The 24,560-nt window shown below is 42.5% G+C and overlaps 1 protein-coding gene and 2 non-coding genes across 3 annotated transcripts in view; 2 read left to right on the top strand and 1 right to left on the bottom strand.

The window, feature by feature from the left end:
• LOC126484892 (tubulin polyglutamylase complex subunit 2) overlaps positions 1-24,560 on the bottom strand; it is a 157,284-nt gene that overhangs the window by 29,134 nt on the left and 103,590 nt on the right. The window contains exon 5 of the mRNA XM_050108490.1: positions 7,052-7,171. Within this exon, the coding sequence (XP_049964447.1) occupies positions 7,052-7,171 (120 nt within the window). The remainder of the gene's footprint in view (positions 1-7,051; positions 7,172-24,560) is intronic.
• Trnaa-agc (transfer RNA alanine (anticodon AGC)) lies at positions 17,158-17,230 on the top strand. Its single transcript has one exon. It is a non-coding gene; the product is annotated as a tRNA-Ala (tRNA).
• Trnaa-agc (transfer RNA alanine (anticodon AGC)) lies at positions 17,357-17,429 on the top strand. The gene has a single exon. It is a non-coding gene; the product is annotated as a tRNA-Ala (tRNA).

The following is a 24,560-nucleotide window of genomic DNA, read 5'->3' as shown; positions in this document are numbered from 1 at the left end:
CCCATTCTGTCTGATCAAAATATTAGTTCTTGTTGAACTGTGAGTTAGAAACTGTAAAAACTGAGTCTTACTGTGATTTAGCGTCAAATTATTTTCCACAAGCCACGAACTTATTTCATCAACTAAATTATTTGATAATGTTTCAATATTACAAACAAGATCCTTCACTACCAAGCTGGTGTCATCAGAAAACAGAAATATTTTTGAATTACCTGTAATACTAGAAGGCATATCATTTATATAAATAAGAAACAGCAGCGACCCCAGCACCGACCCTTGGGGAACGCCCCACTTAACAGTGCCCCATTGGGACTGAACATCACTACCAATCTCAATATTGCGGAGAATTACCTTCTGCTTTCTGTTCTTAAAGTAAGAGGCGAACCAATTGTAAGCTACTCCCCTTACTCCATAATGGTCCAACTTCTGCAGTAATATTTTGTGGTCAACACAGTCAAAAGCTTTCGTTAAATCAAAGAAAACACCTAGCGTTCGCAATCTTTTATTTAATCCGTCCAAAACCTCACAGAGAAAAGAAAATATAGCATTTTCAGATGTTAAACAATTTCTAAAACCAAACTGTACATTTGACAGCAAATTATGTGAATTTAAATGCTCCAGTAACCTTGTATATACAACATTCTCGATAACTTAAGCAAACACCGATGGCATAGAAATAGGTCTATAATTGTTAACATTATCCCTGTCTCCCTTTTTATAAAGTGGCTTCACTACCGAGTACTTTAATCGGTCAGGAAACCGACCACTCCTACAGGAAAAGTTACAGATGTACTGGGTACTGGGTTAACATACATAGAACAATACTTCAGTATTCTGCTAGATACCCCGTCATATCCATGAGAGTTCTTGGTCTTTAGTGATTTAATTATTAACTCAATCTCCCTCTTGTCAGTATCATGGAGGAGCATTTCAGGTAAAGTCTTGGAAATGTAGCGCTTTCAGCTGACAGACCTTTCTGAAATCCAAACTGTTTGGTACTGTATATGTTTTGCTGGTCTTTAAGTATATTGTATCTGATCTCCTAAAAATTTTTTGAAAATTTTTTCAGTAGTCAAATAGGTCGATAATTCTTTATTAATGTTTTGTCTCGTTTTTTGAGAAGATATTCAATAACATTACATTAAAGTCTCTCTGAAAAAGTACCACTGCGTAAAGCCTTATTGTACAAGTAACTCAATGTATTACTAAGTTAAGCTGGATAACATTCCATTATTTTACTGTCGGCTGTATCATAACCACATGAGTATTATTTTCAAGAGAATTGATTACACTGAAATTTCTTTTGGAGATGTGAGACGGTGACGAATTTCAGCAAATTTACTTTTCCTTTACCTACCTACTAAGGACATTTTCAAACCTAAACTATCTGCCAATGGTAGAAGAAGAGCTATTAAAAGTTTCTGCATCTTTGGGACTATCTTCGACCAGTTTATTATCCACCTTAAAAATTTCTTCATATTTTGGACACATTTTTCCTGTCTAATGTTTAATATGTCGAAATACTTTGTAATCTATTTTCTGAATGCGCTTATTTTTTCTTGAAAGTAGATACATTTTCATTCTACGATGACTTTGCTTCGAATTTTATAACATAGTTGGTAATGTGATTAAACCCTGTTATAATCCGCGTCCCTTGATGCCAAGAGTATCCGTTCTTACTGAAGGGGCCTCAGTCGCAATAAGGAGAAAGTTAGTTTTAACAACAATAACGCTCCCCCAAGTGCTATGTCGAAAGAATCTCGGCGCCACGCTCATAAAGCAAAAAAATGAACACAAACATATCATAACTCCCTGGACTGATTCTCTTTCTTTGTATAACAGTAGCAACACTGAAGCCAGTTGGTTCGCATACTTGAATTAAAAGATCGCTGTAGTCAGGGGTCAAACTTTCCTTCCTTACAACGGAGACTTCAATGTTACAAAACAGTGGCTAAGGAAGCATGACTGATTCTACAATTAACATCAGATATCATAGCTCAATGTAAATGGTAGGAAAACTACACTTCTCATCGAGGAAGTGGGGTTATCAGATGTTCCTGATTTTAAAACTTTCTTGTAAATCTATAAAAAAAAAAACATTACCCCATCAGAAGAAACTGCTAAGAGAAGCGTTCGTCGAAGCAACAAAATGCAGTTTAATGTCAGCAGCTTCAACAATTTCACCTATGACGCAAAGTTGCCTGGTTTCGTTGTTGCCAGAGAGTTCATTGATGGTATGATCAAATACACTTTTCGAGTTGCTCAACCAGAGAGACTTGTGCTCAATTTACCCACCACCATCCTAGCATAGCCACCAGGATGTGTTCTAATAAAATATGCTAAGTTGAGTGACGTACGAAAATTGCTTCGTTGCATGCCTGAAGCGTATAAACAATTTTATGGCGATCTTTATGCGTAGGCTGCGGGCGAAAAATAAAACGAATGATGTCTTTCCACATAAACACAAAATGATTGCAGCTGATAAGTTTGCAGCTTTAAAGATTCTACAAATATTGGAAGAGGTTGCTGATAACCTTATTTGATGAAATCTCTACTTAACTACAATATCTGAAGATGCACGGCATTGTAATTACTTTCACGCTTAATGCCACTCTGTGGTCCCATGTTTCTGGGTTTCCGTGGTTCTCCTGCGTATTCTGGCGGAAATCTAGGAAAACATTAAAAAACTGAATAAAAATACACGCTAGGAAAAAAAAACAACGCACCAAGAAGGAATTATCCGAGTGGAACGAAATCATTGGATGTGCTGTACATGAGCAGACAAACCAATGATTACAGTTTCAGAAAAATTGGAGGATTTATTCAAGAGAAAAGGCTTCACATATTGAGCAAGTCAACAACGCTCTGATCCACCTCTGTCCCTTACGCAAGCAGTTAGTCGGTTGGCACTGATTAATAGAGTTGTCCTGCTGAGGTATATCGATCCAAAGCCTGTCCAGTTGGCTCGCTAGATCGTCAGAATCCCGAACTGGCTAGGGGGCCCTGCCCATAATTCTCCAAACGTTCTCAATTGAGGTGAGGTCCGGCGACCTTGCTGGCCAAGGAAGAGTTTGCGAAGCATCGAAACAAGCCGTAGAAACTCTCGCCGTGTGCGGGCAGGCATTATCTTGCTTAAATGTAAGCCCAGCATGACTTGCCATGAAGGACAACAAAACGGGGCGTAGAATAACGTTTGTACCGCTGTGCTACAAATGAGCCACGGGTGACAACCGAAGGGATCCTGCTATGAAAAGAAATGGCACCCAGACCATCATTCGTGGTTGCCGAGCCATACGGCGAGCGAAAGTCAGTTTGGTATCTCACAGCTTTCTGGGCCTTCTCCAGACACTTCTTCGCTGGCCACCGGGGCTCAATTCGAAGCGGGACTCATCACTGAAGACAACTCTACTCCAGTCAATAAGATTCCAGGCCGAAGACGTGTCTGGAGACGCCCCGGGTCATTGTGTCAGTGGCTGCAGTAATGAGCGCTGTGCGAGTATTGTTATCGCTGACATACTTCAGTTGTTGCACAATGTCTTACCAGAAAATGATGATGTTAAAGAGTCAATCTGCCCTTATCTGTAGCGAGGATAGACTACTATATGATGTAGTCTGAATCACTCATTTTGTTCAAACTTATTCGATGTGTCTGCGCAATTAACAGTGACGTGCTAGTATTTGACGTTTGACGTACATGGAAGATTTAAATACGGTGACACTGTGCCAAGCAACTAATTGCTTCCTGTAATCAGTCAATCGTTTTTGTTAATCCCTTTTCTGATAACTGAGACGACCTGTGTAGCAGCTCATGGTTCATAGTCAAGTGTAATAGAACCTCCATCTTCAGAGTGTTTTGTTTTCAGCCACTAACAGAAAAAAAAATCTTGACACTGACCATCATATACGCATTTCATAATCAGGTGCTACTTATCCATTCACCAAGGGTAGTAAGATCTGCTCTCATATTAATAACAATAATTATTGTCATTTATATCTTCGAAGTTAACTAACAATATTAGGAAAGGACAGATTGGTACTCACCGTAAAGATGACCCTTTGAGTTGCAGACAAGAACAACGAAAAGAACGTTACACATTACTTTTATACAAGCAAGCACACCTCATGGACACAACCAGCAGCTTCGACCGGAACTTATGTGTGCATGAAGTGTGCTTGCTTGCGTAAATGTGTGTTTGCCGAAGATGGCGTTGGCTGAAAGATGTAGTCAATATATTCTATTCCTAAAACTGTTGATATCCCGTTCTGGAGTTACCGTTGTTTGAAATTAACTGAATATTTGAGGTAGAGAAAGTTTAAAATATGCTGCATTTGGAAGAGACAGTTTAAATGGTCTCATGTTCTACGATTGTAAATATTACACCATCTAATTTTTAGCATTTACATGTATTTCAAAAGATTTTATTCTCTTCTTTTCAGTACTGTGTATTGTTCGTGCTTCATTTCCGTAAAATGTTAGACTCCAGACAAATAATTTCAGAAAAGTTTTCCTAACATTTGAATTTACATTTGGATTTAACAAATTTTTCTTACATAGAAACATTTTTCCTCATACTGCCAGTCTGCATTTTATATCTTCTCCACGTAGGCCATCGTTAGTTATTTTGCTGCAAACAGCTTTAATCATCTACTGCTTTTAGTGTCTCATTTCCCAATCTAACTCCTATCTAACTCCTTCAGAATCGCCTGATTCAGTTCGATTACCTCCCGTCACCCCCTTTTTATTTTTGTTAATTTTCTTCTTATAATGTCTTTTCAAGGCAATATTCATTCCAGTCAAAGGCTCTTTCAATCCTATCACCCAGAAAGAGCCTTAGTCCATCATCTTTATCTTCCACACTTGGCTAAGATTTGAATATTAAGTAATGTTTTAAAATAATATGAAGACTACCGGTAACTATGACCCAGGAATGATCCTTTTTAGGCATCCATATCTCAACTGATAAAAACAGAACCCTTATAGGATCACTTTGTTGTCCGCATGTCTGTCTGACCGACTGTTAAAATGTCCTTCTTCTCAGGAACAGATAGACTAACGAAGTCGAAATTTATGTCACACGCTAACTCACTCATCAAAACCTATAGCGTAGTTTCCATTGCTCTAGAGTCATGAAAACTGGTAAGAAGTCCGAAAGTTATTAATTTGTAATTATATCAGACGAAAAAAAAATTGTCATTTGTTAGCTTCCTGTCTTACCGTCCGTCTTTTAATTCCCCTTTCTTGAGAAACGGTTTAATGTATCAAGTCGAAATTTATGTCACGTACTAAGGTGTACGGCCGCTTTCCGGTGTAATATATTTCAGCATCTAAGTCAGTGCAGTCAAAGGATTCGGCACTTATGTCACACACTTTGATGGTGGCAAACTCACTCAGTAAAGTGTAGAGGGCTCTTCTCGATGACGTAGACTCTCGAGTTTTGGCAACAACCAAAGTTCCGTAGTACAAGCAAAGGAAAAGAAATCCGAAAATGTCTGTTTTTAACTACACCACACGAAAAAACATTTTTTTTTAATTTTTGGCATGATTATCTGTCCATCTGTTGCCAGCCGGCTTCTTAGGAACAGGTTGACGTGTCAAGTCCCTTGGTAGCGTAAAAAATATAAAAGTGTAAATATATTAACTCAGTTGAAAGATACGCCCCCGCCTTCCATCCTGTTTTCTCTCTGCCTACCCCCTCCCTACCTCCCTTCTCCCCCCCCCCCCCCAGAGTGCTTTTGTATTCCCCTCCTCTGCCTTCCCCACTCCCTGTCGCATCTACCCAGCACCCCCCCCCCCCCCTCTTCGTTTTTCCTCTCCTTCCCCCTTTTTATTTACCCATCATCTGTCCAGGTTCCGCCCACCTGCCCTCGGCTGCGGTATGTCATATTTGCCAACTTTTTATTGCAGTGTTCAAGTGAATGTTCAGTGTTTCGTCGTTCCAAAGTGTTGCGAACAGAAATCGTGCTGTCGCTGGGTGTGAATTTTATGTCTCTTGCGAACAGAAACCAGACTGTCACTGTGTTTTTTAATTGTCTGTCTATTATTTTACCTGTCTGCTTCATATGTATTTTATTAGCATCATCATACCTTTGTTTCTATGTTTTAAGTTCCACGATTTTTTCCGCCATGTTACCATTTAAATGGTTCAAATGGCTCTGAGCACTATGCGACTTAACTTCTAAGGTCATCAGTCGCCTAGAACTTAGAACTACTTAAACCTAACTAACCTAAGGACATCACACACATCCATGCCCGAGGCAGGATTCGAACCTGCGACCGTAGCGGTCGCCCGGTTCCAAACTGTAGCGCCTAGAACCGTACGGCCACTGCGGCCGGCGTTACCATTTAAGTCTCCGATTTTATCGCCTGTTTTTATTATTTATTATCTTCCTCTTTTTAAAACAAATTCTGTAGGCTGAAGAGTGGCATACTAAGCTGCTGGCAGCCCACCCCCTTGGGGGGGGGGGAAACGAAACTCAATAAAGAAAGAAAAAAAATTGAAAGATACGGTCATCTATGTCACATATTTCAATATGTTGCCAGGATCGATGTTGATAACAAATAACACTCGCCAAAATTCTCGGTTCCCGGGATTGATGAACTATCTGTTTGCATAATTAACTTTGTACGGAGCCCTCGGTGTGCGAATCTACATCGCGCTATGCGATTTTTTTATTTTTTTTAATTTTTATTTTTTTTTTTTTTTTAGTTTAGGAGACATCTGTAGGGAATTAAAATATTTATCATTTTACTCAGCCGGACTGAGGTATGTAAGGTATACACAATCCAAATAGAATCTTTTCTTAATTTTGCAGTGATTCCATTTGCAGACCAGGGTTTACACTGAATGGTACTACAAGGTGGAGTGGTGTAGACACTAGTAGTTTTCGTTTATTGAAGCTGTTACAGTACAGAAACTTTGGGGGGTAGCCAGGCAGCAGGGAGCAGGCGGCAGGCTTCAGGCTCTCAGGAGGCGTGCGGCTCCCCGCGCTCCCTGTCCCGGTCGCGGTCTCGCTCCCTGCCGGCCCTGCCCGCGGCGCGGCCGGCGCCGGCCTGGGCGGGCGCCTTCAGCACGGCGGGGTCCAGGTGGTTGAGCGGCGCCTCGCTCCAGTCCACCGGCGCCGGCGACGACGCCTGCTGCACCAGGTGCGGCGCCACCAGCACCATCATTTGCTGCCGGCACAATCAACACACACGATCTCCTCAAGGGGGTGCTCAGAGCTAACAAGGGAACATCCCCATCGCACCCCCCTCAGATTTAGTTATAAGTTGGCACAGTGGATAGGCCTTGAAAAACTGAACACAGATCGATCGAGAAAACAGGAAGAAGTTGTGTGGAACTATGAAAAAATAAGCAAAATATACAAACTGGGTCGTTCATGTGTAATATAGGCAATATTAAGGGCAATATGAAACGAGGAGCGCCGTGGTCGCGTGGTTAGTGTGAACAGCTGCAGAACGAGAGGTCTTCAGTTCAAATCTTCCCTCGACCGAAAATTTTAACTTTTTATTTTCAGTTTATGTGAAAAACTCTTATGTTTTCATCACTTTTTTTGGAGTGATTATTACATCCACAAGAAAACCTAAATCGGGCAAGGTAGAAGAATCTTTTCACCCATTCTCCAAGTGTACTAGTTAGGTGGGTCGACAACATATTCCTGTCATGTGACGCACATGCTGTCACCAGTGTCGTATACAAAATATCAGACGTGTTTTCCTGTGGAGGAATCGGTTGACCTATGACCTTGCGATCAAATGTTTTCGGTTCCCATTGGAGAGGCACGTCCTTTCGTCAACTAATCACACGGTTTAGCGGTGCGGTCGCAAAACACAGACACTAAACTTATTACAATGAACAGACACGCCAATGAACGAACGGACAGATCATAACTTTGCGAAAATAAAGAAAGCAAAATTTTCAGTCGAGGGCAGATTTGAACCAAGGAACTCTCGTTCCGCAGCTGTTCACGCCAACCACGGGACCACGGCGCTCCTCATCTCAGATTGCCCTTAATATTGCCTATCTTACGCATGGACGACCCAGTTTGTATATTTTGCTTATTTTTTCATAGTTCCACACAACTTCTTCCTGTTTTCTCGATTGATCTGTGTTCAGTTTTTCAAGGCCTATCCACTGTGCCAACTTATAACTAAATCTGAGGGGGGTGCGATGGGGATGTTCCCTTGTAAGTGATTCCCATTCAGCTGCCAATTAAGTAATAGGGAAAGTATCAAAAAGAACTACCCCATTTAAAAAAAAATCGTAACTACTATGTTATTTCAAATATATGCGTGAACAACATACTGTTGGAAATACCAAACTCTCGAGGTTCACATGGTTCCGTCCCCGGCAGGTAGCAGCAGTGTGCGCCCACTTCAATTCTAGTACAAACGGTGTAAGGACAACTGAAAGCGTGTGAAATAACGCCTCCCGTGACTCAGTAGAAATAGTTAATTATTTACGTCACAGGAAAGATATATTTTGAGTTAACTGCAGCGATCATGTAATGCTGATTGAGTGTTAATGCCAAGCTTACTGTGATCGGTGCGGCATTAACGTCTCTGTTACTACTATAAATTACGATGCGAGACGGATTTTGCGCTCTCTATTGTTCTAGCACTTTTCTGTTAGCCTCTCGAACTATCAGATTCTATCTTGTCAGACATTTTAGCTCTAGTGAGCTCTATTTCTTAATATTGTAATTATTATTTTTATCTTATGACGTATTATTCATAGCAGTTTCCGCGATATTATTATTTCCCACAATGATTTGCTCTGCTGATGAGCATTCTAATTTCTAAACAGGAAATATTAAACTTTATTAACGATAACTAATTCTCGCCGTAAGCTGACAAATTCTATCGTGTTTTCTTTGCAGAAGATGTCTGCCATGAAACTTGTAAATGTACGAAATAATTTTTCTAAACAATAGCCTGAATTGTTGTAGAAAAAAGGGGGGTTTTCACAAAATTATTTAGCAGTTAGATTTCCAGAGTCTCAAATATTCTATATTTCATCATTAGTCGACCCCACTTCTCGACACTAATAAGAAAAAATACGTTTCTTTGCAAAGTTTTACCCTGCTCTTTAAAAGCTAGCCATCATACAAACCAAAAACGATATATTTACCGCTGAATGACTTCTTCCAGAACTTTGCTACAGAAACTACGAAAGGTAAATCTCATGTTTCCTTCACTCTGTAGCGGAGTGTATGCTGATATGAAATAATCTACCAGGAAGTTTCAAATCTCATGCTGCTAACTTAACTTATAAAAGTTACTATTTACTGTCAACAGAAGTCATCTCAATTATAAACGCTGTTTCGTAAACAGTTGGCCCTGACTAGTATTATTACTCTATCTGACTGCAAAAAAAACAACAACAAGAATGAAATGAAATTTTTCGTAAACACAGTTAATTAATTAAGTCCCCAGCAACTATAAAACCTACAAAACCCAAGGACAAATGTAACTGTTCTGTGTGTGGGAGTGTGACTCAACGTACACATCCGGCACGGTTCTTCTTCAACAAGACAAGAAATTTTAAATACCATTTATACAGAAGTAACTAAAGGAAATAAAAATACCATAATTACTCAGGAAAACCAGAATTACTCTCTAATACAAGAACACAAGCCAGATGCTTTGTTGACTGAACCTGTCATGACGCATTATTTAAAACATGGAAATAATAAAAAAATCACGCAATATTTTACCTTCATATATATTGACGAAATGCACTCTGATCATTACAATATCTTCATTAGAATAACATCTGCTATCTCTCCCATCAAATAACTGGATAAAACATGGAACTAGCACTCCTTACTACAACATCTCGACAAGCCTTGCCCACTCGCACATCTCAACACGAACTGTCTTCTACGAGCTCTGCCCACGCACTGTCTGCTACTAGTTCTTAACAGGCACTCACTACTACGAGCTCTGCCCTTAACAGGCACTGTGGAGGCGGCTTAATAATACTCTTTGGCGCAATCTCTGGCGCAGTGGCTCAGTGTAGCCACCTTTTAACGTTTGCACATGAAACCATGCTGCAAGCTCTTCATGAAGCTTACAAACAACAACGTGTGGAGTTCTGTAATTTCGCTCTTGGCAAAATGTAGGATGACAGTTTTCTTCCACACTTAGTGTTTAGTGACCTTTTTTTTCCTTTGTTGTTATTTCATGCCTCAGATGAGGCGGGCCGGCAGCGGCCTACATACGCCGCTCTTCGGCCAATAGATACAACATATAAACATAAAAAGCATGGTAATACATGATGAACATTACACAATATATTAGAAGTCGTTCGACAGAAGGCACTGTACACAAAGGATGTCGCCAGTTGAACAGACGAAGACATCCAGTTGGAGATGCGAACATAGGAGAACACCGATGAAAACACTGTAGCACACAACGGAGAAACACTGACGCATGGAAACACTGGTGACGATCATTGGCGAAGCACTCATACACACACTGATGAAGAGGGGGGAGGGGCTGCCTCCAGGTGGAACAGAGAGGTAGGAAGGCGGGAAGAAGGGGGGTGGAGACAGTGGGAAAAAGAAGGGAGAGTAGGGGGAGGGGAGAGGGTAGCGGTTGGAAGCCTGGGGATGGAGTGGAAGCGGGAGACATGGGAGAGAGAAGGGGGGAAAACGAAGGTGAGGAGGGAGAGAGGGAGCCCTGGCGGAAAAGGGGGGGATGGGAGGGGAGAGTCAGAGCTGGATGGAGGGGTAGATGTACGCAATAAGGACATCATCAGGGAGGGGGCATAGACGTAAGCTGCCCTGGCAATGGTATGGAGGGTGTGAAGATGGAGAGCAGGTGGGATGCAAAAATATAGGCGTAGCGGCGGGCTGGGATGGGTGAGGATGGGAGAGACAAGCAGGTGTGGGGGATCAAATTGCAGGAGGTGTAAAGGATTCGTATCCATTCAAGGAGAAGGAGAAGGAGCGACAAGGGAATCAAGTTGTATAGGATCCGCGTGGGGGATGGGAGACGGATGTGATAGGCGAGGCAAAGTGCATAGTGTTCAAGGATTTGGAGGGACTTATAGTAGGTTGGAGGGTGTTAAGTGACGAGGCAACATTCCATCTATTTCGAGAGGTAAACCGTCATAATGTGAGAATATGGGCACGGAACAACCACATGAGGTTGTACAACATCAGAGGGACACTCCAAAATTTAATGTGTTTTTACCAGTTTCACGCAAAAAGGTTCATGGTCCATTTTTTGCCGAGTACACTGTTACAGGAAGCACATATCTCGATATGCTTGAGAAATTTCTTTTCCCATAGTTGCAGACTGATTCGAACTACTTCATTTACCAACAGGACGGGGCACCGCCACACTGGCATCTGGAAGTGCGGGAATTTTTAAATCAAAGGATTACTGAACGATGGATCAGTAGCACAGGACTAAATGATTCAGATTTTCATTACCTGACTGCATGTGATTATATCTTGTGGAGGTTCATTAAAGACTCTGTTTATGTGCCTCCATTACCAACAACAATCAATGAACTGAGACATCGCATAACAGCATCTGTGGAACCTATAACTCAAGACATGCTCGCTGCACTGTGGGAACAATCTGAATACCGCATTGACATATGCCGTGCATCTCAAGGAAGGCATATTGAACGCATATGAAAAGTGATGAAAAAAAACTTATTGAACTTCCCGTTTACCAAACAATCAAGTTCATTTTATATGTTCATTAGTTTCTGAAATACAAACTTGGCGTGGCCGAGTGGTTCTAGGCGCTACAGTCTGGAACAGCGCGACCGCTACGGTCGCAGGTTCGAATCCTGCCTCAGGCATGGATGGGTGTGGTGTCCTTAGGTTAGTTAGGTTTAGGTAGTTCTAAGTTCTAGGGGACTGATGACCTCAGAAGTTAAGTCCCATAGTGCTCAGAGCCATTGAACCAACAAACTTGGCACAGCGAATGCTTCTTTTTGATACACCCTGTATTATAACTCATTATTGAAACATGAAAAGGCGCACTTCAATATTTAGAACAAAGATGTTACGAATTGGATCCTTGAAATTTCATCTAATATTTACAGATGGATCAGTTGCCCACAACTGTCACAGTTCAAACAATTTATCCTGCCAGAAGTCTCCCCTATCTTCACAGCAGAAGAAATAGCCATCTACGTCTACATCTACATGATTACTTTGCTATTCACAATTAAGTGTCTGGCAGGGGATTCAATGAACCACCTTCAAGCTATCTCTCTACCGTTCCACTCTCGAACGGCGAGCGGGATAAACGGGCACTTAAATGTTTCTCTGCGAGCCCTGATTTCTTCCTTATTTTATAGTGGTGATCATTTCTCCCTATGTTGGTGAATGCCAACAGAATGTTTTCGCAATCGGAGGAGAAAATTTTGGTGATTGACATTTCGTGACAAGATCCCATCGCAACGAAAAACGCCTTTGTTTTAATGTTTGCCACTCCAATTCACTTATCATGTCTGTGGCGCTATCTCCCCTATTCAGCGATAATACAAAACGAGCCGCCCTTCTTTGAACTTTTTCTGTGTCATCCGTCAGTCCAACCTAATGCGGACCCCACACCGCACAGCAATACTCCAGAATAGGGCGGACAAGCGTGGTGTAAACAGTCTCTTTAGTAGACCTGTTGCACCTTTTAAGTGTTCTGCCAATGAACCGCAGCCTTTGGTTTGCTCTACCCACAATATTGTCTATGTGATCGTTCCAATTTAGGTTCTCTGTAATTGTAATCCCTAAGTATTTAGTTGAATTTACAGCCTTCGGATTTGTGTGACTTATCGCGTAATCGAAATTTAGTGGATTACTTTTAGTACTCGTGTGAATAAATTCAAACTTTTATTTATTCAGGGTCAATTGATACTTTCCGCTCCATACGGATATCTTATCTAAATCATTTTGCAATCCGTTTTGGTCATATGATGATTTTACGAGACGGTAAATAACAGCGTCATCTGCAAACAATCTAAGACGGCTACTAATATTGTCTCCTATATCGTTAATATAGATCAGAAACAATAGAAGGCCTATAACACTTCCTTGGGGAACCCCAGATATTACTTCCGTTTTACTCGATGATTTCCCGTCTATTACTACGAACCGTGACCTTTCTGACAGGAAATCACGAATCCAGTCGCACAACTGAGGCGATGTTCCATAGGCACGCAATTTGGTAAGAAGACGCTTGTGAGGAACGTGGTCGAAAGCCTTCTGGAAATCTAAAAATATGGAATCAATTTGACATCCCCTGTCGATAGCACTCATTACTCCACGAGTATAAAGAGATAGCTGTGTTTCGCAAGAATGATATTTTCTGAATCCGTGCTGACTACGTGTGAATAAATCGTTTTCCTCGAGGTTCAAAAATGGTTAAATGGCTCTGAGCACTATGGGACTTAATTTCTGAGGTCATCAGTCACCTAGAACTTAGAACTACTTAAACATAACTAACCTAAGGACATCACTCACATCCATGCCCGTGGCAGGATTCGAACCTGCGACCGTAGTGGTCGCGCGGTTCCAGACTGTAGCGCCCACTCTGGCCGGCTTCTTCGAGCTACTTCATAGTGTTCGAATACAGTATATGTTCCAAAACCCTACTGAAAATCGACGTTAGTGGTATGGGCCTCTAATTCAACGGATCACTCCTACTTCCCTTTTTGGGTATTGGTGTGACTTGAGCAATTTTTCAGTCTTTAGGTACGGATCTTTCTGTGAGTGAGCGGTTGTATGTAATTGCTAAATATGGAGCTATTGTATCAGCCTACTCTGAGAGGAACCTGACTGGTATACAATCTGGACCTGCAGCTTATTAAGTGATACAAACTGCTTTGCGACACCGACGATATCTACTTCTATGCCTCTCATCTTGGCAGTTATTCTTGATTGGAATTCATGAATATGTATATCGTCTTCTTTGGTGAAGGTATTTCGGAAAACTATGTTTAATAACTCTGCTTTAGTAGCACTGTCATCAATGACTTCACCGCTGTTATCGCGCAGTGAAGGTATTGATTGCGTCTTGCCACTGGTGTGCTTTATACATGACCACAAAGTTTTCTCTGTTCAGTAACGATATCTTTTGAGTAGGGGGGAGGGGGGGGGGTTGGTAAAACGATTAAATTAATAGTTTAGTCAGACTGTCAAGTATAACCTCTACCCATACTCTTTCGCAGGAACTATCTACTTCAATTTCACTCAAGGCAAACTACTTCCGACAGCTACTGACTTCCATCACCAATTGTATTTAATCTGTCCTTTCTGAACACTGTTAATCCGTTTGAAAAAATTTCGTCTGAACTTATTTCCGGCTTTAGCCAGCTTTCTGTACCTGTAACTATTTGAACTTCCGTCCCTTCTATTAGGGCTTGTAACTCTGGTTCTTTCCCAACACAGCTACAACAATTTACAGCTACAATTCCGATCGCTTCTACAACTACCTTCCAGTGTTTTCCCTGCCCACTTTTAGACGGACGCCCATTCTATGGTTCCCTGAGATCCTCTAACCTAAAAATAAACCGCCCAGTCCCTTCCGCACAGCCCCCACTACCCGTGTAGCCGCTTCCTGTGTGTGGTGGACTCCTGACCTACTAAGCGGAACCCGGAAACCCACCACCCGTTGGAGCAAGTCAAGGAATCTACAGCCTATAAAGTCACAGAACCACCTGAGTCTCTGATTCAGACCCTTCACTCGGCTCTGCACCAAAGGACCGCAGTTGGTTCTATTGACGATCTGCAGATGGTGAGCTCCACCTTAATCTCGCAAGCAAGACTGATAGTCTTTACCATTTCCGCTAGCCGCCCGAACCAGAGAGAATCTCCTCTGATCCAAAGCGACACACGTCATTGATACCGACATGAGCACCACCTGCAGTTGGCTGCACCCTGTACTGTTCACGGCATCCGAAAACACACTTTCTACATCTGGAACGACTCCCCCTGGTATGCACACGGAGTGCACACTGGTTTCCTTCCTCTCATTGGCAGCCGTATTCCTAAGGGGCCCCATTAAGTGCCTAACGTTGGAGCTCCCAACTACCATCAAACCCACCCTCTGTGAATACCGAGACCTTGCAGACCAAGAAGCTTCCTCTGGAACATGGTCCGCCACACACCGTCAGGTGGCTTGCGGAGTATGGACGTAGATGTAGACGACTGCATACGGCTTAGAGACATCGTCAGCCACAGATAACGCCCGAAACCTGTTCGTCAAACGAACCGGAGACGCCCTACAATCGGCCCCTTGGAAATTTTTCGCTGCCTGCCAGATTTTGGAATGATCTCCCATTCGACCACGGGTGAGGGGTCAACCCACAGCAGTGGACCTATCGGGGGACGCTCCATGTAGCAGCCACATTACCTTTCGGATCATCAATAGCACTTCTTTCAGTAGGGGAGGCAAAGTCACCCGCAAGAAACGGCGATAGCTCCGACCCGTTAGGCGATGTGGAAGGAAGACTGGCCCCAAAGTATGGTCGCCAGTTGTCCCGGTCCACACGTTCCACCTGCACCGATGCTGGTGAATCGCTGTCACCATTCCGTCGGGGTTATGCATACTATCCCACAGATGACTTATGAAAGTTGAAGATACCATTCCGCGTAAAGTTGGCCTCATCCGTGAATAGGATGGATGACACAAATCCCAGAATCGTGGTTGCCTGGTGAAGAAACGAGTGACAAAACTGCTCCCGATGTCGAAAGTCTGTCGCTAGTAGGTCCTGCACATGCTACAATTGTCATGGGAAATGTTCCACATGGTCGCCTGGCTTACTCCGTACTGGCGGGCCAATTGCCTGGTATTGACAAGGCGGTCGCTTTCCACAGTGTTAATCACAGTTTCCTCCAGGTCCGGTGTCCGAACATTTCGGGAACGTCCTTCGTGATTTCCTTCTTCATGAAACGACCCTGTCTCAGACAAACGGCGAAACATTGTTGCAAACATTGAATGCTGTGGTTGTAGCCGGCGGGGATAGGTCTCCTGATATAACCTTGCTGCCGGCCGCTGGTTGCGATTTGCCTTTCCGTAAGTAAACACCATGTCGGCAAGCTCCCGATTCGAATACGGAACCATTGTGTAAAACGCTGTATCACGTCCACTAAAAGGTGAATCAGCACGAGAAGTAAATCGGATACAACATTACCAATTACTACGACGGAAGAGGGCGCCAGGGAATGACGTGTAAGGGACAGTACCACCCTGTAGGACGAAACCATGCATACTGTAACTGTAGGTGCGTGGTACAGCGCGTATCAGACCGCAGTTCCTGTAACAAAGCATGATTGAATAAACGGTCTCTAGCAAGGAAACCATGCATTCCCGGACATAAGTTCATTATACGTTTTTTGTTCCGTATCGCCGGCCGGGGTGGCCGAGCGGTTCTAGGCGCTACAGTCTGGAACCGCGCTACCGCTACGGTGCAGGTTAGAATCCTGCCTCGGGCATGGATGTGTGTGATGTCCTTAGGTTGGTTATGTTTAAGTAGTTCTACGTTCTAGGGGACTGATGACCTCAGTCAGAAGGTAAGTCCCATAGTGCTCAAAGCCATTTGAACCAAGCAATCAACACAAACAAGAGAGGGGAGATTTTGCTCAGAATATCTTAGAATTTAGATTTATTTCAAGGGATTCAAGCGCCTGACGTTGCTGATGTTCTGTTGACCATTTTCAGTTTTTGGTATTCAATTATAAAAAAGGGTAGTGCTTGTACATTATTTATAGTACCTTACATGACAAAGCATAAGTTGAAAGATTTACGCTTGATCGAATCAATGACAAGCAGATTATTTGCAGATAAACGTCAGACGTCAAGCTCACGTAGATTGCTGACAAAATTAGCTGCGTATGTTTCTTCTTTTCGAAGATACTGAGCATGACAGTATTGTAGAGTGAACTACCGGAATCATTCCTCAGATTTAATGAACCAAGTCTCTATATTGAATCTTATCACAGGATGGGAGAAGCCACCTGAGCTGTTCTTACGAAGAGTGCAACACCCGCTCATTGGCTGACGCATCGTCAGTCAGAAAGCTGAACGGCAGCAGCTGGCCGCGGAGCGCGAGAGTGGACTCGACTGCGTACAAACTGGAGCAGTGAAAGTTCAGGCTGAGGCACTTCACTGTTCGTTAGCCAGCACTAACACAAGCCGGGGGCGTAGCTCAGATGGTAGAGCGCTCGCTTAGCATGTGAGAGGTACCGGGATCGATACCCGGCGCCTCCAGGTACATATTTTTCTTCATCTTCGAAGAATCATCCCGAAAATACACGTACATGTGGTGTAAAGTAATTCATGTTCAGCGTAGAAGAGTACCTCAGAACTTCCTGTTAGCCAGCACTAACACAAGCCGGGGGCGTAGCTTAGATGGTAGAGCGCTCGCTTAGCATGTGAGAGGTACCGGGATCGATACCCGGCGCCTCCAGGTACATATTTTTCTTCATCTTCGAAGAATCATCCCGAAAATACACGTACATGTGGTGTAAAGTAATTCATGTTCAGCGTAGAAGAGTACCTCAGAACTTCCTGTTCTGATCACAGCACGTTTAGAATACTTTAACTGTGAAATATTTCGGCTATTTAGTGTGTTCTCCGGAATCTCAAAAGGTGCTACATTTTTTCAGTCTGTTACTACCAAATCAAAAGGAGTTTATTACTATCTCAGTTTTTCTAATCTTACGGTTCAGATTAAAAAACCGCCTGCCTCTCGCATATCTAATTAAAACTTTCGTACTAAAGATATCTTTATTGAGCTAAGAATGCTGTTGAATAAGTAGACTATGCCATCTGGAGCAAGGACTACAACGTAATTAGATTTAAGGAAAGTTATGACATAGATCAATTTTTTTACGCTACACATTACAATGTAACGCCAACGGCCTCGCCGCTGCGGTAGCACAGATTCCCAGCAGATCACCGAAGTTAAGCGCTGTCCGATTTGGGTAGCACTTGGATGGGTCACCGTCTGGGTCTGCCGAGTGCTGCTGGCAAGTGGGGTGCACTCAGCCTTTGTGACGCCAGTTGAGGACCTACTTGGCTGAGAAGTAGCGAGACCGGTCACGAAAACTGACAACGGCCGGGAGAGCAGTGTGCTGACCATATGCCCTTCGTATCAGCATCCGGTGACGTCTAAGGGGGGAGGACGACACGGCGGCCGTTCGGTGCCGTTGGGCCTTCAAGGCCTTTTCGGAAAGTGTTTGTCTTTTTTTATTTCAATGCAATTCCCATAAATACGGCCGACATGCGGGCGTGATACATATGTCGCCGTTTTTCAACCAAAATAGCAGACAAGGTGTCGAACACTGTGGAGAAGAAAGCCAACGAATACCGAAGCAAACTGACCGTCCCTCGAATAAAATGGTATGTATGTATTAAACCGAGGACCTGGAAACGACGGAGAGGCTTCGTCCCGCCTTAGCCCTCAGTGGTTCACAACCCCACAACAGGCCACAGCAGTCCACCCGCCCCACCGCAGCCCCACACCGAACCCAGGGTTATTGTGCGGTTCGGGCACCCAATGGATCTCCCCGGGAACGTTTCATACCAGACAAGTGTAACCCCAGATGTTTGCGTGGTAAAATAAGTATGGCGTACGCGTACGGTGTTTGAGCAGCAATCGCCGACACAGTGTAACTGAGGCAGAATAAGGAGAACCAACCCGCATTCTTCGAGATAGATGGAAAAAAAAGAACATCCACAGGTTGGCCGGCACACCGGACCTCGACATTAATCCGCCGGGCGGATTCGTGTCGGGAACCGGAATAAAATGATATTCGTGGAGTTTCTTACAAGTAACGGTACCAAGAAAATATTTTATTGACAATGTCAAAATATCTACCACGTCAAAGACTTGTTACGAGCAAGAGTAGAAGGTAGGACTCTCATAATGACGTTTACATTTACGTTCTGCAAGCCCTGTATTTCTTATCATTGTTTCTCTCTTCCTCTCGATTCCATTCGAGGAAAGAACAAGGGTAACTAAATATTTGTGTGCCTCCATGAGCGCCATTATTTCTCTTACCTTCTCCTTAAAGTCGTTACGTAAAAATAAAAACGATTCAGATAGAAAATTTGTTTTACATTTACAATCTATCTGCAATAATCGTTATCTAAAATGACAGCATTTTTGCAGCGACTCTTACGTTGGTTTAACAGAAACTCTGTAAGACTTGTAGTGGCTGAATCGGTGACATAACGCTAGCAGAAAGTCTCTGATTTCCTTCAATCTGTATTTTTTTAATATTACCTAGTGAGGATCCCACACCGCTCAAGCAATTCTCAAAAAATGGTTGCACGAATAGCGCCTTCCATTTACTTTTCTGAGAATCGACTGCGTATCACATTGTTTCATAGGATTACAACTATTTAATCAATGTGATTCAGTACAGCAACAGGTTTAATATTACCTATACTTCTGTTCGCCTGTGTAATCTAGAGTTTATCAACTTTTAAGGAAAGGTTCCGATCGTTGCACCAACATTTCAGTACGGAACCGCGCTGCTGCTACGGTCGCAGGTTCCAATCCTGTTCGGGCATGGATGTGTGTGATGTCCTTAGGTTTGTTAGGTTTAAGTAGTTTCTAAGTCTAGGGGACTGATGACATCAGATTTTAAGTCTCATAGTACTTAGAGCCATTTGAACCATTTGAACCAATATTTCCTCTTGGTCGTTCGCCATTTCACTTCATTGTCTGTTTTCCTTTAGTTACTCAACACTTACGCTTGTTTGCGAACTTTGGACGTAACAGCATGGCCAGCAACACAATCACATAGTTGTCATTTGTGGTCCTGGAGAGCAACCTGACTCTATTCTCATTGTCAACTTTCATTCAGACAACTTATTGATCTCTTCGGTCAGATTACTCTAGTAAATCACACACTTAGAAGAAACACTGTATCGCTACATCCCTTGTGTCAGCTGAAAATGTGGTATGGTTTCGAACACCTCCGGGAATCTATACTGGCGAAATTCACCTGTTTAACCGTGTCCACAACTTGTGTGATATCGTATACGAAAAGAATGTTTTCTCACAGTCATTATAAACGGAAGTAACCTTGCTGTGCCAGAACGATATGGCTGTGAAATCAGTCTACAGAAACGAAACATCAAGGAATCTGCACGCCATTACCATTTTGGGCTATAAATTTTTAATTTGGTTCTACTGGCATTAACTGACACCACTATTTCTGTGGACAAGATGCATGAAAGAGTTTCTCAAGTAGAGATAACCTATTCTGTGTCAGGTGCGGTCTACATAGCATGGAAACGCTGTTGTCAGTTTACGAGACCGGAGCCGCAACTTCTCAATCAAGTATCTCCTCAGTTTGCCTCACAAGGGCTGAGTGTACGCCGCTTGCCAACAGCGCTCGGCAGACCAGAAAAGTGCTAGCCCAGTCCGACAGCCCCTAACTTCGGTGATCTGACGGGAACCAGTGCTAACATTGCGGCAAGGCCGTTGGCCTTAATGTGGTGCTTCTATCTTTAATTGACACTACCCTGTTCTTGAACAAGATGCACGAAGGAGTTTCTAACGTAGACAGAGCCTATTCTGCGGCAGGTGCGGTCTACATGGTACAGAAACACAATGCTGTGCAACCAGCAACACGATGCACTGCTGAGAATCAGGGCTACACGACCGCGGGAGCGCTCAATTTACAGGATAAAAACTTATACGTTGTGATGGCTAGCTAGTTGCGCGATGCATGCTTTTCGCAAGGCAGTCATAAACGCTTCCTCGTAAATACTTCAAGAAGTCAGCCGTAAAATCATCATCCTCCTACGAGACAAATACCACGTTTACCTGGACTCAAGGACAAGCGTCAATATTTGCTACATTCCTCAGGTTCTTACAACTGCTTTTAATCTGAGCAGGTAGAAAAACTGCCTATGAGAAGGCAGCCTTAGAATCTTCTTCCAGCGACGTTCCTTCTTCCATAGTGGCGTTCCCACTACTTACTGCAAACACAGACACTATTGGAAAAGGTCGTATGGGATCATCGCCCGGAAGATCCCGTATTTGATGCCACTAGAGCGACTTTCGAGTCTTTGTGATGGAGCTGAAATGAAATGATTGGAACAACACAAATACCCAGTCCCCGACCGAAATCATTCACATGGCGATACCATACGTTCACCGACCAAGGACGTTCGTTAATTGTCAACTTGCCGTAACCAGTGGGGATTTTCTTCACTCCAGTAATGCATGTTATGTCGGTTAAGACTACCATGGTTTGTGAACGGTGAAGTCATCGGAAAATAACACCTCGGAAAATAACGTGGGGGTAATTTACATTACACTACCCAGTTATGGGAAATTGCGGCCATGTAATTCTTGAAGCAGTGACACGGGGTATGGATGATACGACGATTCAGTGCTGTGACAGCACTACCTAGGAACATACCGGAAACGCGGTGTAAATGTCGGACGCTTAGCCGTGGTTTGTGGTGCACTGCCGCTAGTATAGCTTTTTCATTATCTTCCTTTGTTTTGTTTCCTTTTGCCGGTATGTACGCTGCCATCAGACGTAAAGGCGTTCACAATCTTGTAAAAGAAGGACGAGAGTGAACTTTCTCTGGAAAACGCTCGGCATGCAGCAACCTCAATATTTCTCCCACATTCTCCGTAAATCAGGATCATTCAGTTTTTTCTTCTGTGGTTGCAACACTGATAATCCACCTGCACGTATGTTCTCCAAATGATAGGTATCTGTGCAATCAATAAACACTGCGCAAGCATTGTAATGTTTAGAACCGCTATCCATCGACATCTGACGATACGTTAGCTCCGGTCGCAGTATACTGCCTGTAATGATACGTCGGAGTTCGACTTAAGGACACGGTGGCGCGTCGAGCAGTCTCCTTTTCCAAATGTCAGAGGAATACAATGTAATGCATGGGTTTTCCAAATAGAGGTTATGAAATACTGGTCTATCCTATCCTTGCAGCACGGAGTTGGGGTCCCAAGTGCGATTCGATATTTAATGGCCACTGAGTAGCATGTCGTAAACAACGGTTGTCTACCCATTACCATTCCTGCGATTACATCGCCATCTGTGGAGAAACGAGGAAGATGCTTCTGACAAAACGTATGTAGATTTTGCCGTAGAATCGTACTCTCCAATAAAAAACGACGGGTTCCACTGAAGATTGCCCCCCGCCACCCAAGCACGGTGTGGGGTGGAGGGTCGAATGTGTCCCCCTCCGAGACAAACAAATTGGAACATATAACTTTTTTTGATCCGATGTGTTGCTTTCGAGATATTTCAGTGTCTTCAGTTAAAATGGACACCCTACACATACGGCGATGCAAAGCAATGGTAAAGGAATCACCTGTTCTTTCATTCGGATCCCTTTTCACTCGGGAATCACTCACAGTGAAAAGGTAGAGCAGTTAGCAAAGTCAGCAACAACATCACAAATTAGCTATCACTCAAAACATTTCCTAAATCAGGCCTTCATCCACAGATCAAAGAAAAAATCATCCCTCACAGTGAAAAGGTAGAGCAGTTAGCGAAGTCAGCAACAACATCACAAATTAGCTATCACTCAACGTTTCCTAAATCAGGCCTTCATCCATAGATCAAAGAAAAAAATCATTGGAAAAAATATTGGAATTTCTCTACATCCAGTAAGAACAAATAGAATGCCCCGATACAAAGAACTAATCCATCTAAACCTTGGTTCCACTGTAGTGTGTTATATAAAGCGATGTTTTATTTTTTATTATTTATATGACGAAACCATGAACTTGTAAGAAACTCTTACATCATAAAATTTATATGTAATATCAGTAATTTAAGAACAAATGTGATTGCAACTCACAGACATTATGCGTTGGGCGTAATAAGTAACCTCTGTATTGCATTCTTTTTTTGTTGAGAAACGAACTACTTCTTAGAAAGCTGAGAATTCTTATTCTGGCAACCCACTTTTGTTCTGACTTTCGAAGGATTGGAGGTACGTGTTGTCATTCCTCTGTAATCTCTGATTTATCGAATAACAATCATTTTATTCATGAATAAAGGTGTCTGCAATTATTTTAGGAACCTTTGCATTAGCAGATTAATTTATTCGATGCTCTTATATTTTTAAGATAGATGTATCAGGAAATCGTGTCGCATTGTGTGAATGCAGAACGACTATTGCTTTTGCGTCATGTCATTTAAGTATTTTAGTCTCCACAAGTCGAACCTGCAGATCTACTTTTACGAATTCCGAATTAATATTTATTACAACATTTTACGTAGAAGTCAATACAGTATTTTCACGATCAACGAGCCTTCAAACAATGATGATGCCCATTAGCCATCAGGTCATGATGTACGATAGCTTAAGAATTGAAATAACGAGGATTCAGTATGGCAGAAAGTTTGATTGCACGTCGATATGTGTAGTATTGCTAACTGCATCGTACTATCGGGTTTTTAGGGTTTCTTTCCCGAAAGAAGCCATTCACGCATTACATATTTTTATCAAAACTTAGGTGTTTCTCTCACTTTTATCTGCCAGAAAGGAAAGATACGTTTCACCACAACAAAAACTTCTTAAAGAAATTAATAACAAGCGTAATTCGGGTGCATTTTAATCGTGGATACATTCCAACGTTTCACCAAAGTAATCTTGTATCCTCCTTATAGTGATTGTCAAACATGCTGATCTCAACCATATTTTCTTCGCTTGATCCACAGTGTGCACAGACGGCTTTTCGTGGAAGATTTCAGAAAATATGGCGTACATTTACCTTGTGTTTTTTAGTATTCTTTTCGGCAACTCCATCGATTTACATAATAAAATATTTAAATACTTAACATCTTGTGAAATTACAGTATGGCTTTTATCTATAATATATACCTATTACAGAAATCACAATTTAATTCCATATTTGTACCAACCATTCGAAATGTTTATAATATTTATGGCTGTGTGGTCCTTTTTGTCAAATACTAAATGAAATAAAATAAAAAATCAAAAAAGATAAGTTAACATCAACGACGTGCTTTAAACACCTCCTATCTGGTCTGAAATTGCACTTTTCCTCACATGACATCATGAAAGACATGGATCCAGAAAATCAGGTAGATGTAGTATATCACAGCGTTCCAAAATCATCTGACTCGGTACACCAGCGTTTATTAAAAAAAGTAAAATTGTGCGGGGTATCAAACCACTTGGGGTGACTGGCTGATGACGTTGTAGTCCTTTCTTGCTGAATGGAATGAACACTGTGGTGAGCACAACATATATAAAAAGCAGTCAAATGAAAACGAGACAGAGCAGTAAGTAAACTGCTTATCGTTTCAAAAGTAATCAGCGTAACTGCTAATCTATTTGTCCCGCTGTGAGACAGGAGAGTTAGTTCCTCCATGGAAAAATGTTAACGGTTGCCTAAGGGACCTTGATTGTACCCAGGCGTGCATATCCTCGTCCGAAGCAAATCGAAGGCCACAAATGGTTTTCTTCAAGTCTCCAACAATGTGGAAATTGCAAAGGGAGACATTGGGACTGTATGGACAATGGCTTCCCAGCGAAACTTCTGCAGAGCAGTGCTGACAACCCT

Source organism: Schistocerca serialis, chromosome 6 (genome assembly GCF_023864345.2).
Source record: "Schistocerca serialis cubense isolate TAMUIC-IGC-003099 chromosome 6, iqSchSeri2.2, whole genome shotgun sequence".
Classification (NCBI taxonomy): domain Eukaryota; kingdom Metazoa; phylum Arthropoda; class Insecta; order Orthoptera; family Acrididae; genus Schistocerca; species Schistocerca serialis.
Note: the sequence above shows the minus strand (reverse complement) of the source record. Positions and strands in the feature narration are given on the sequence as shown.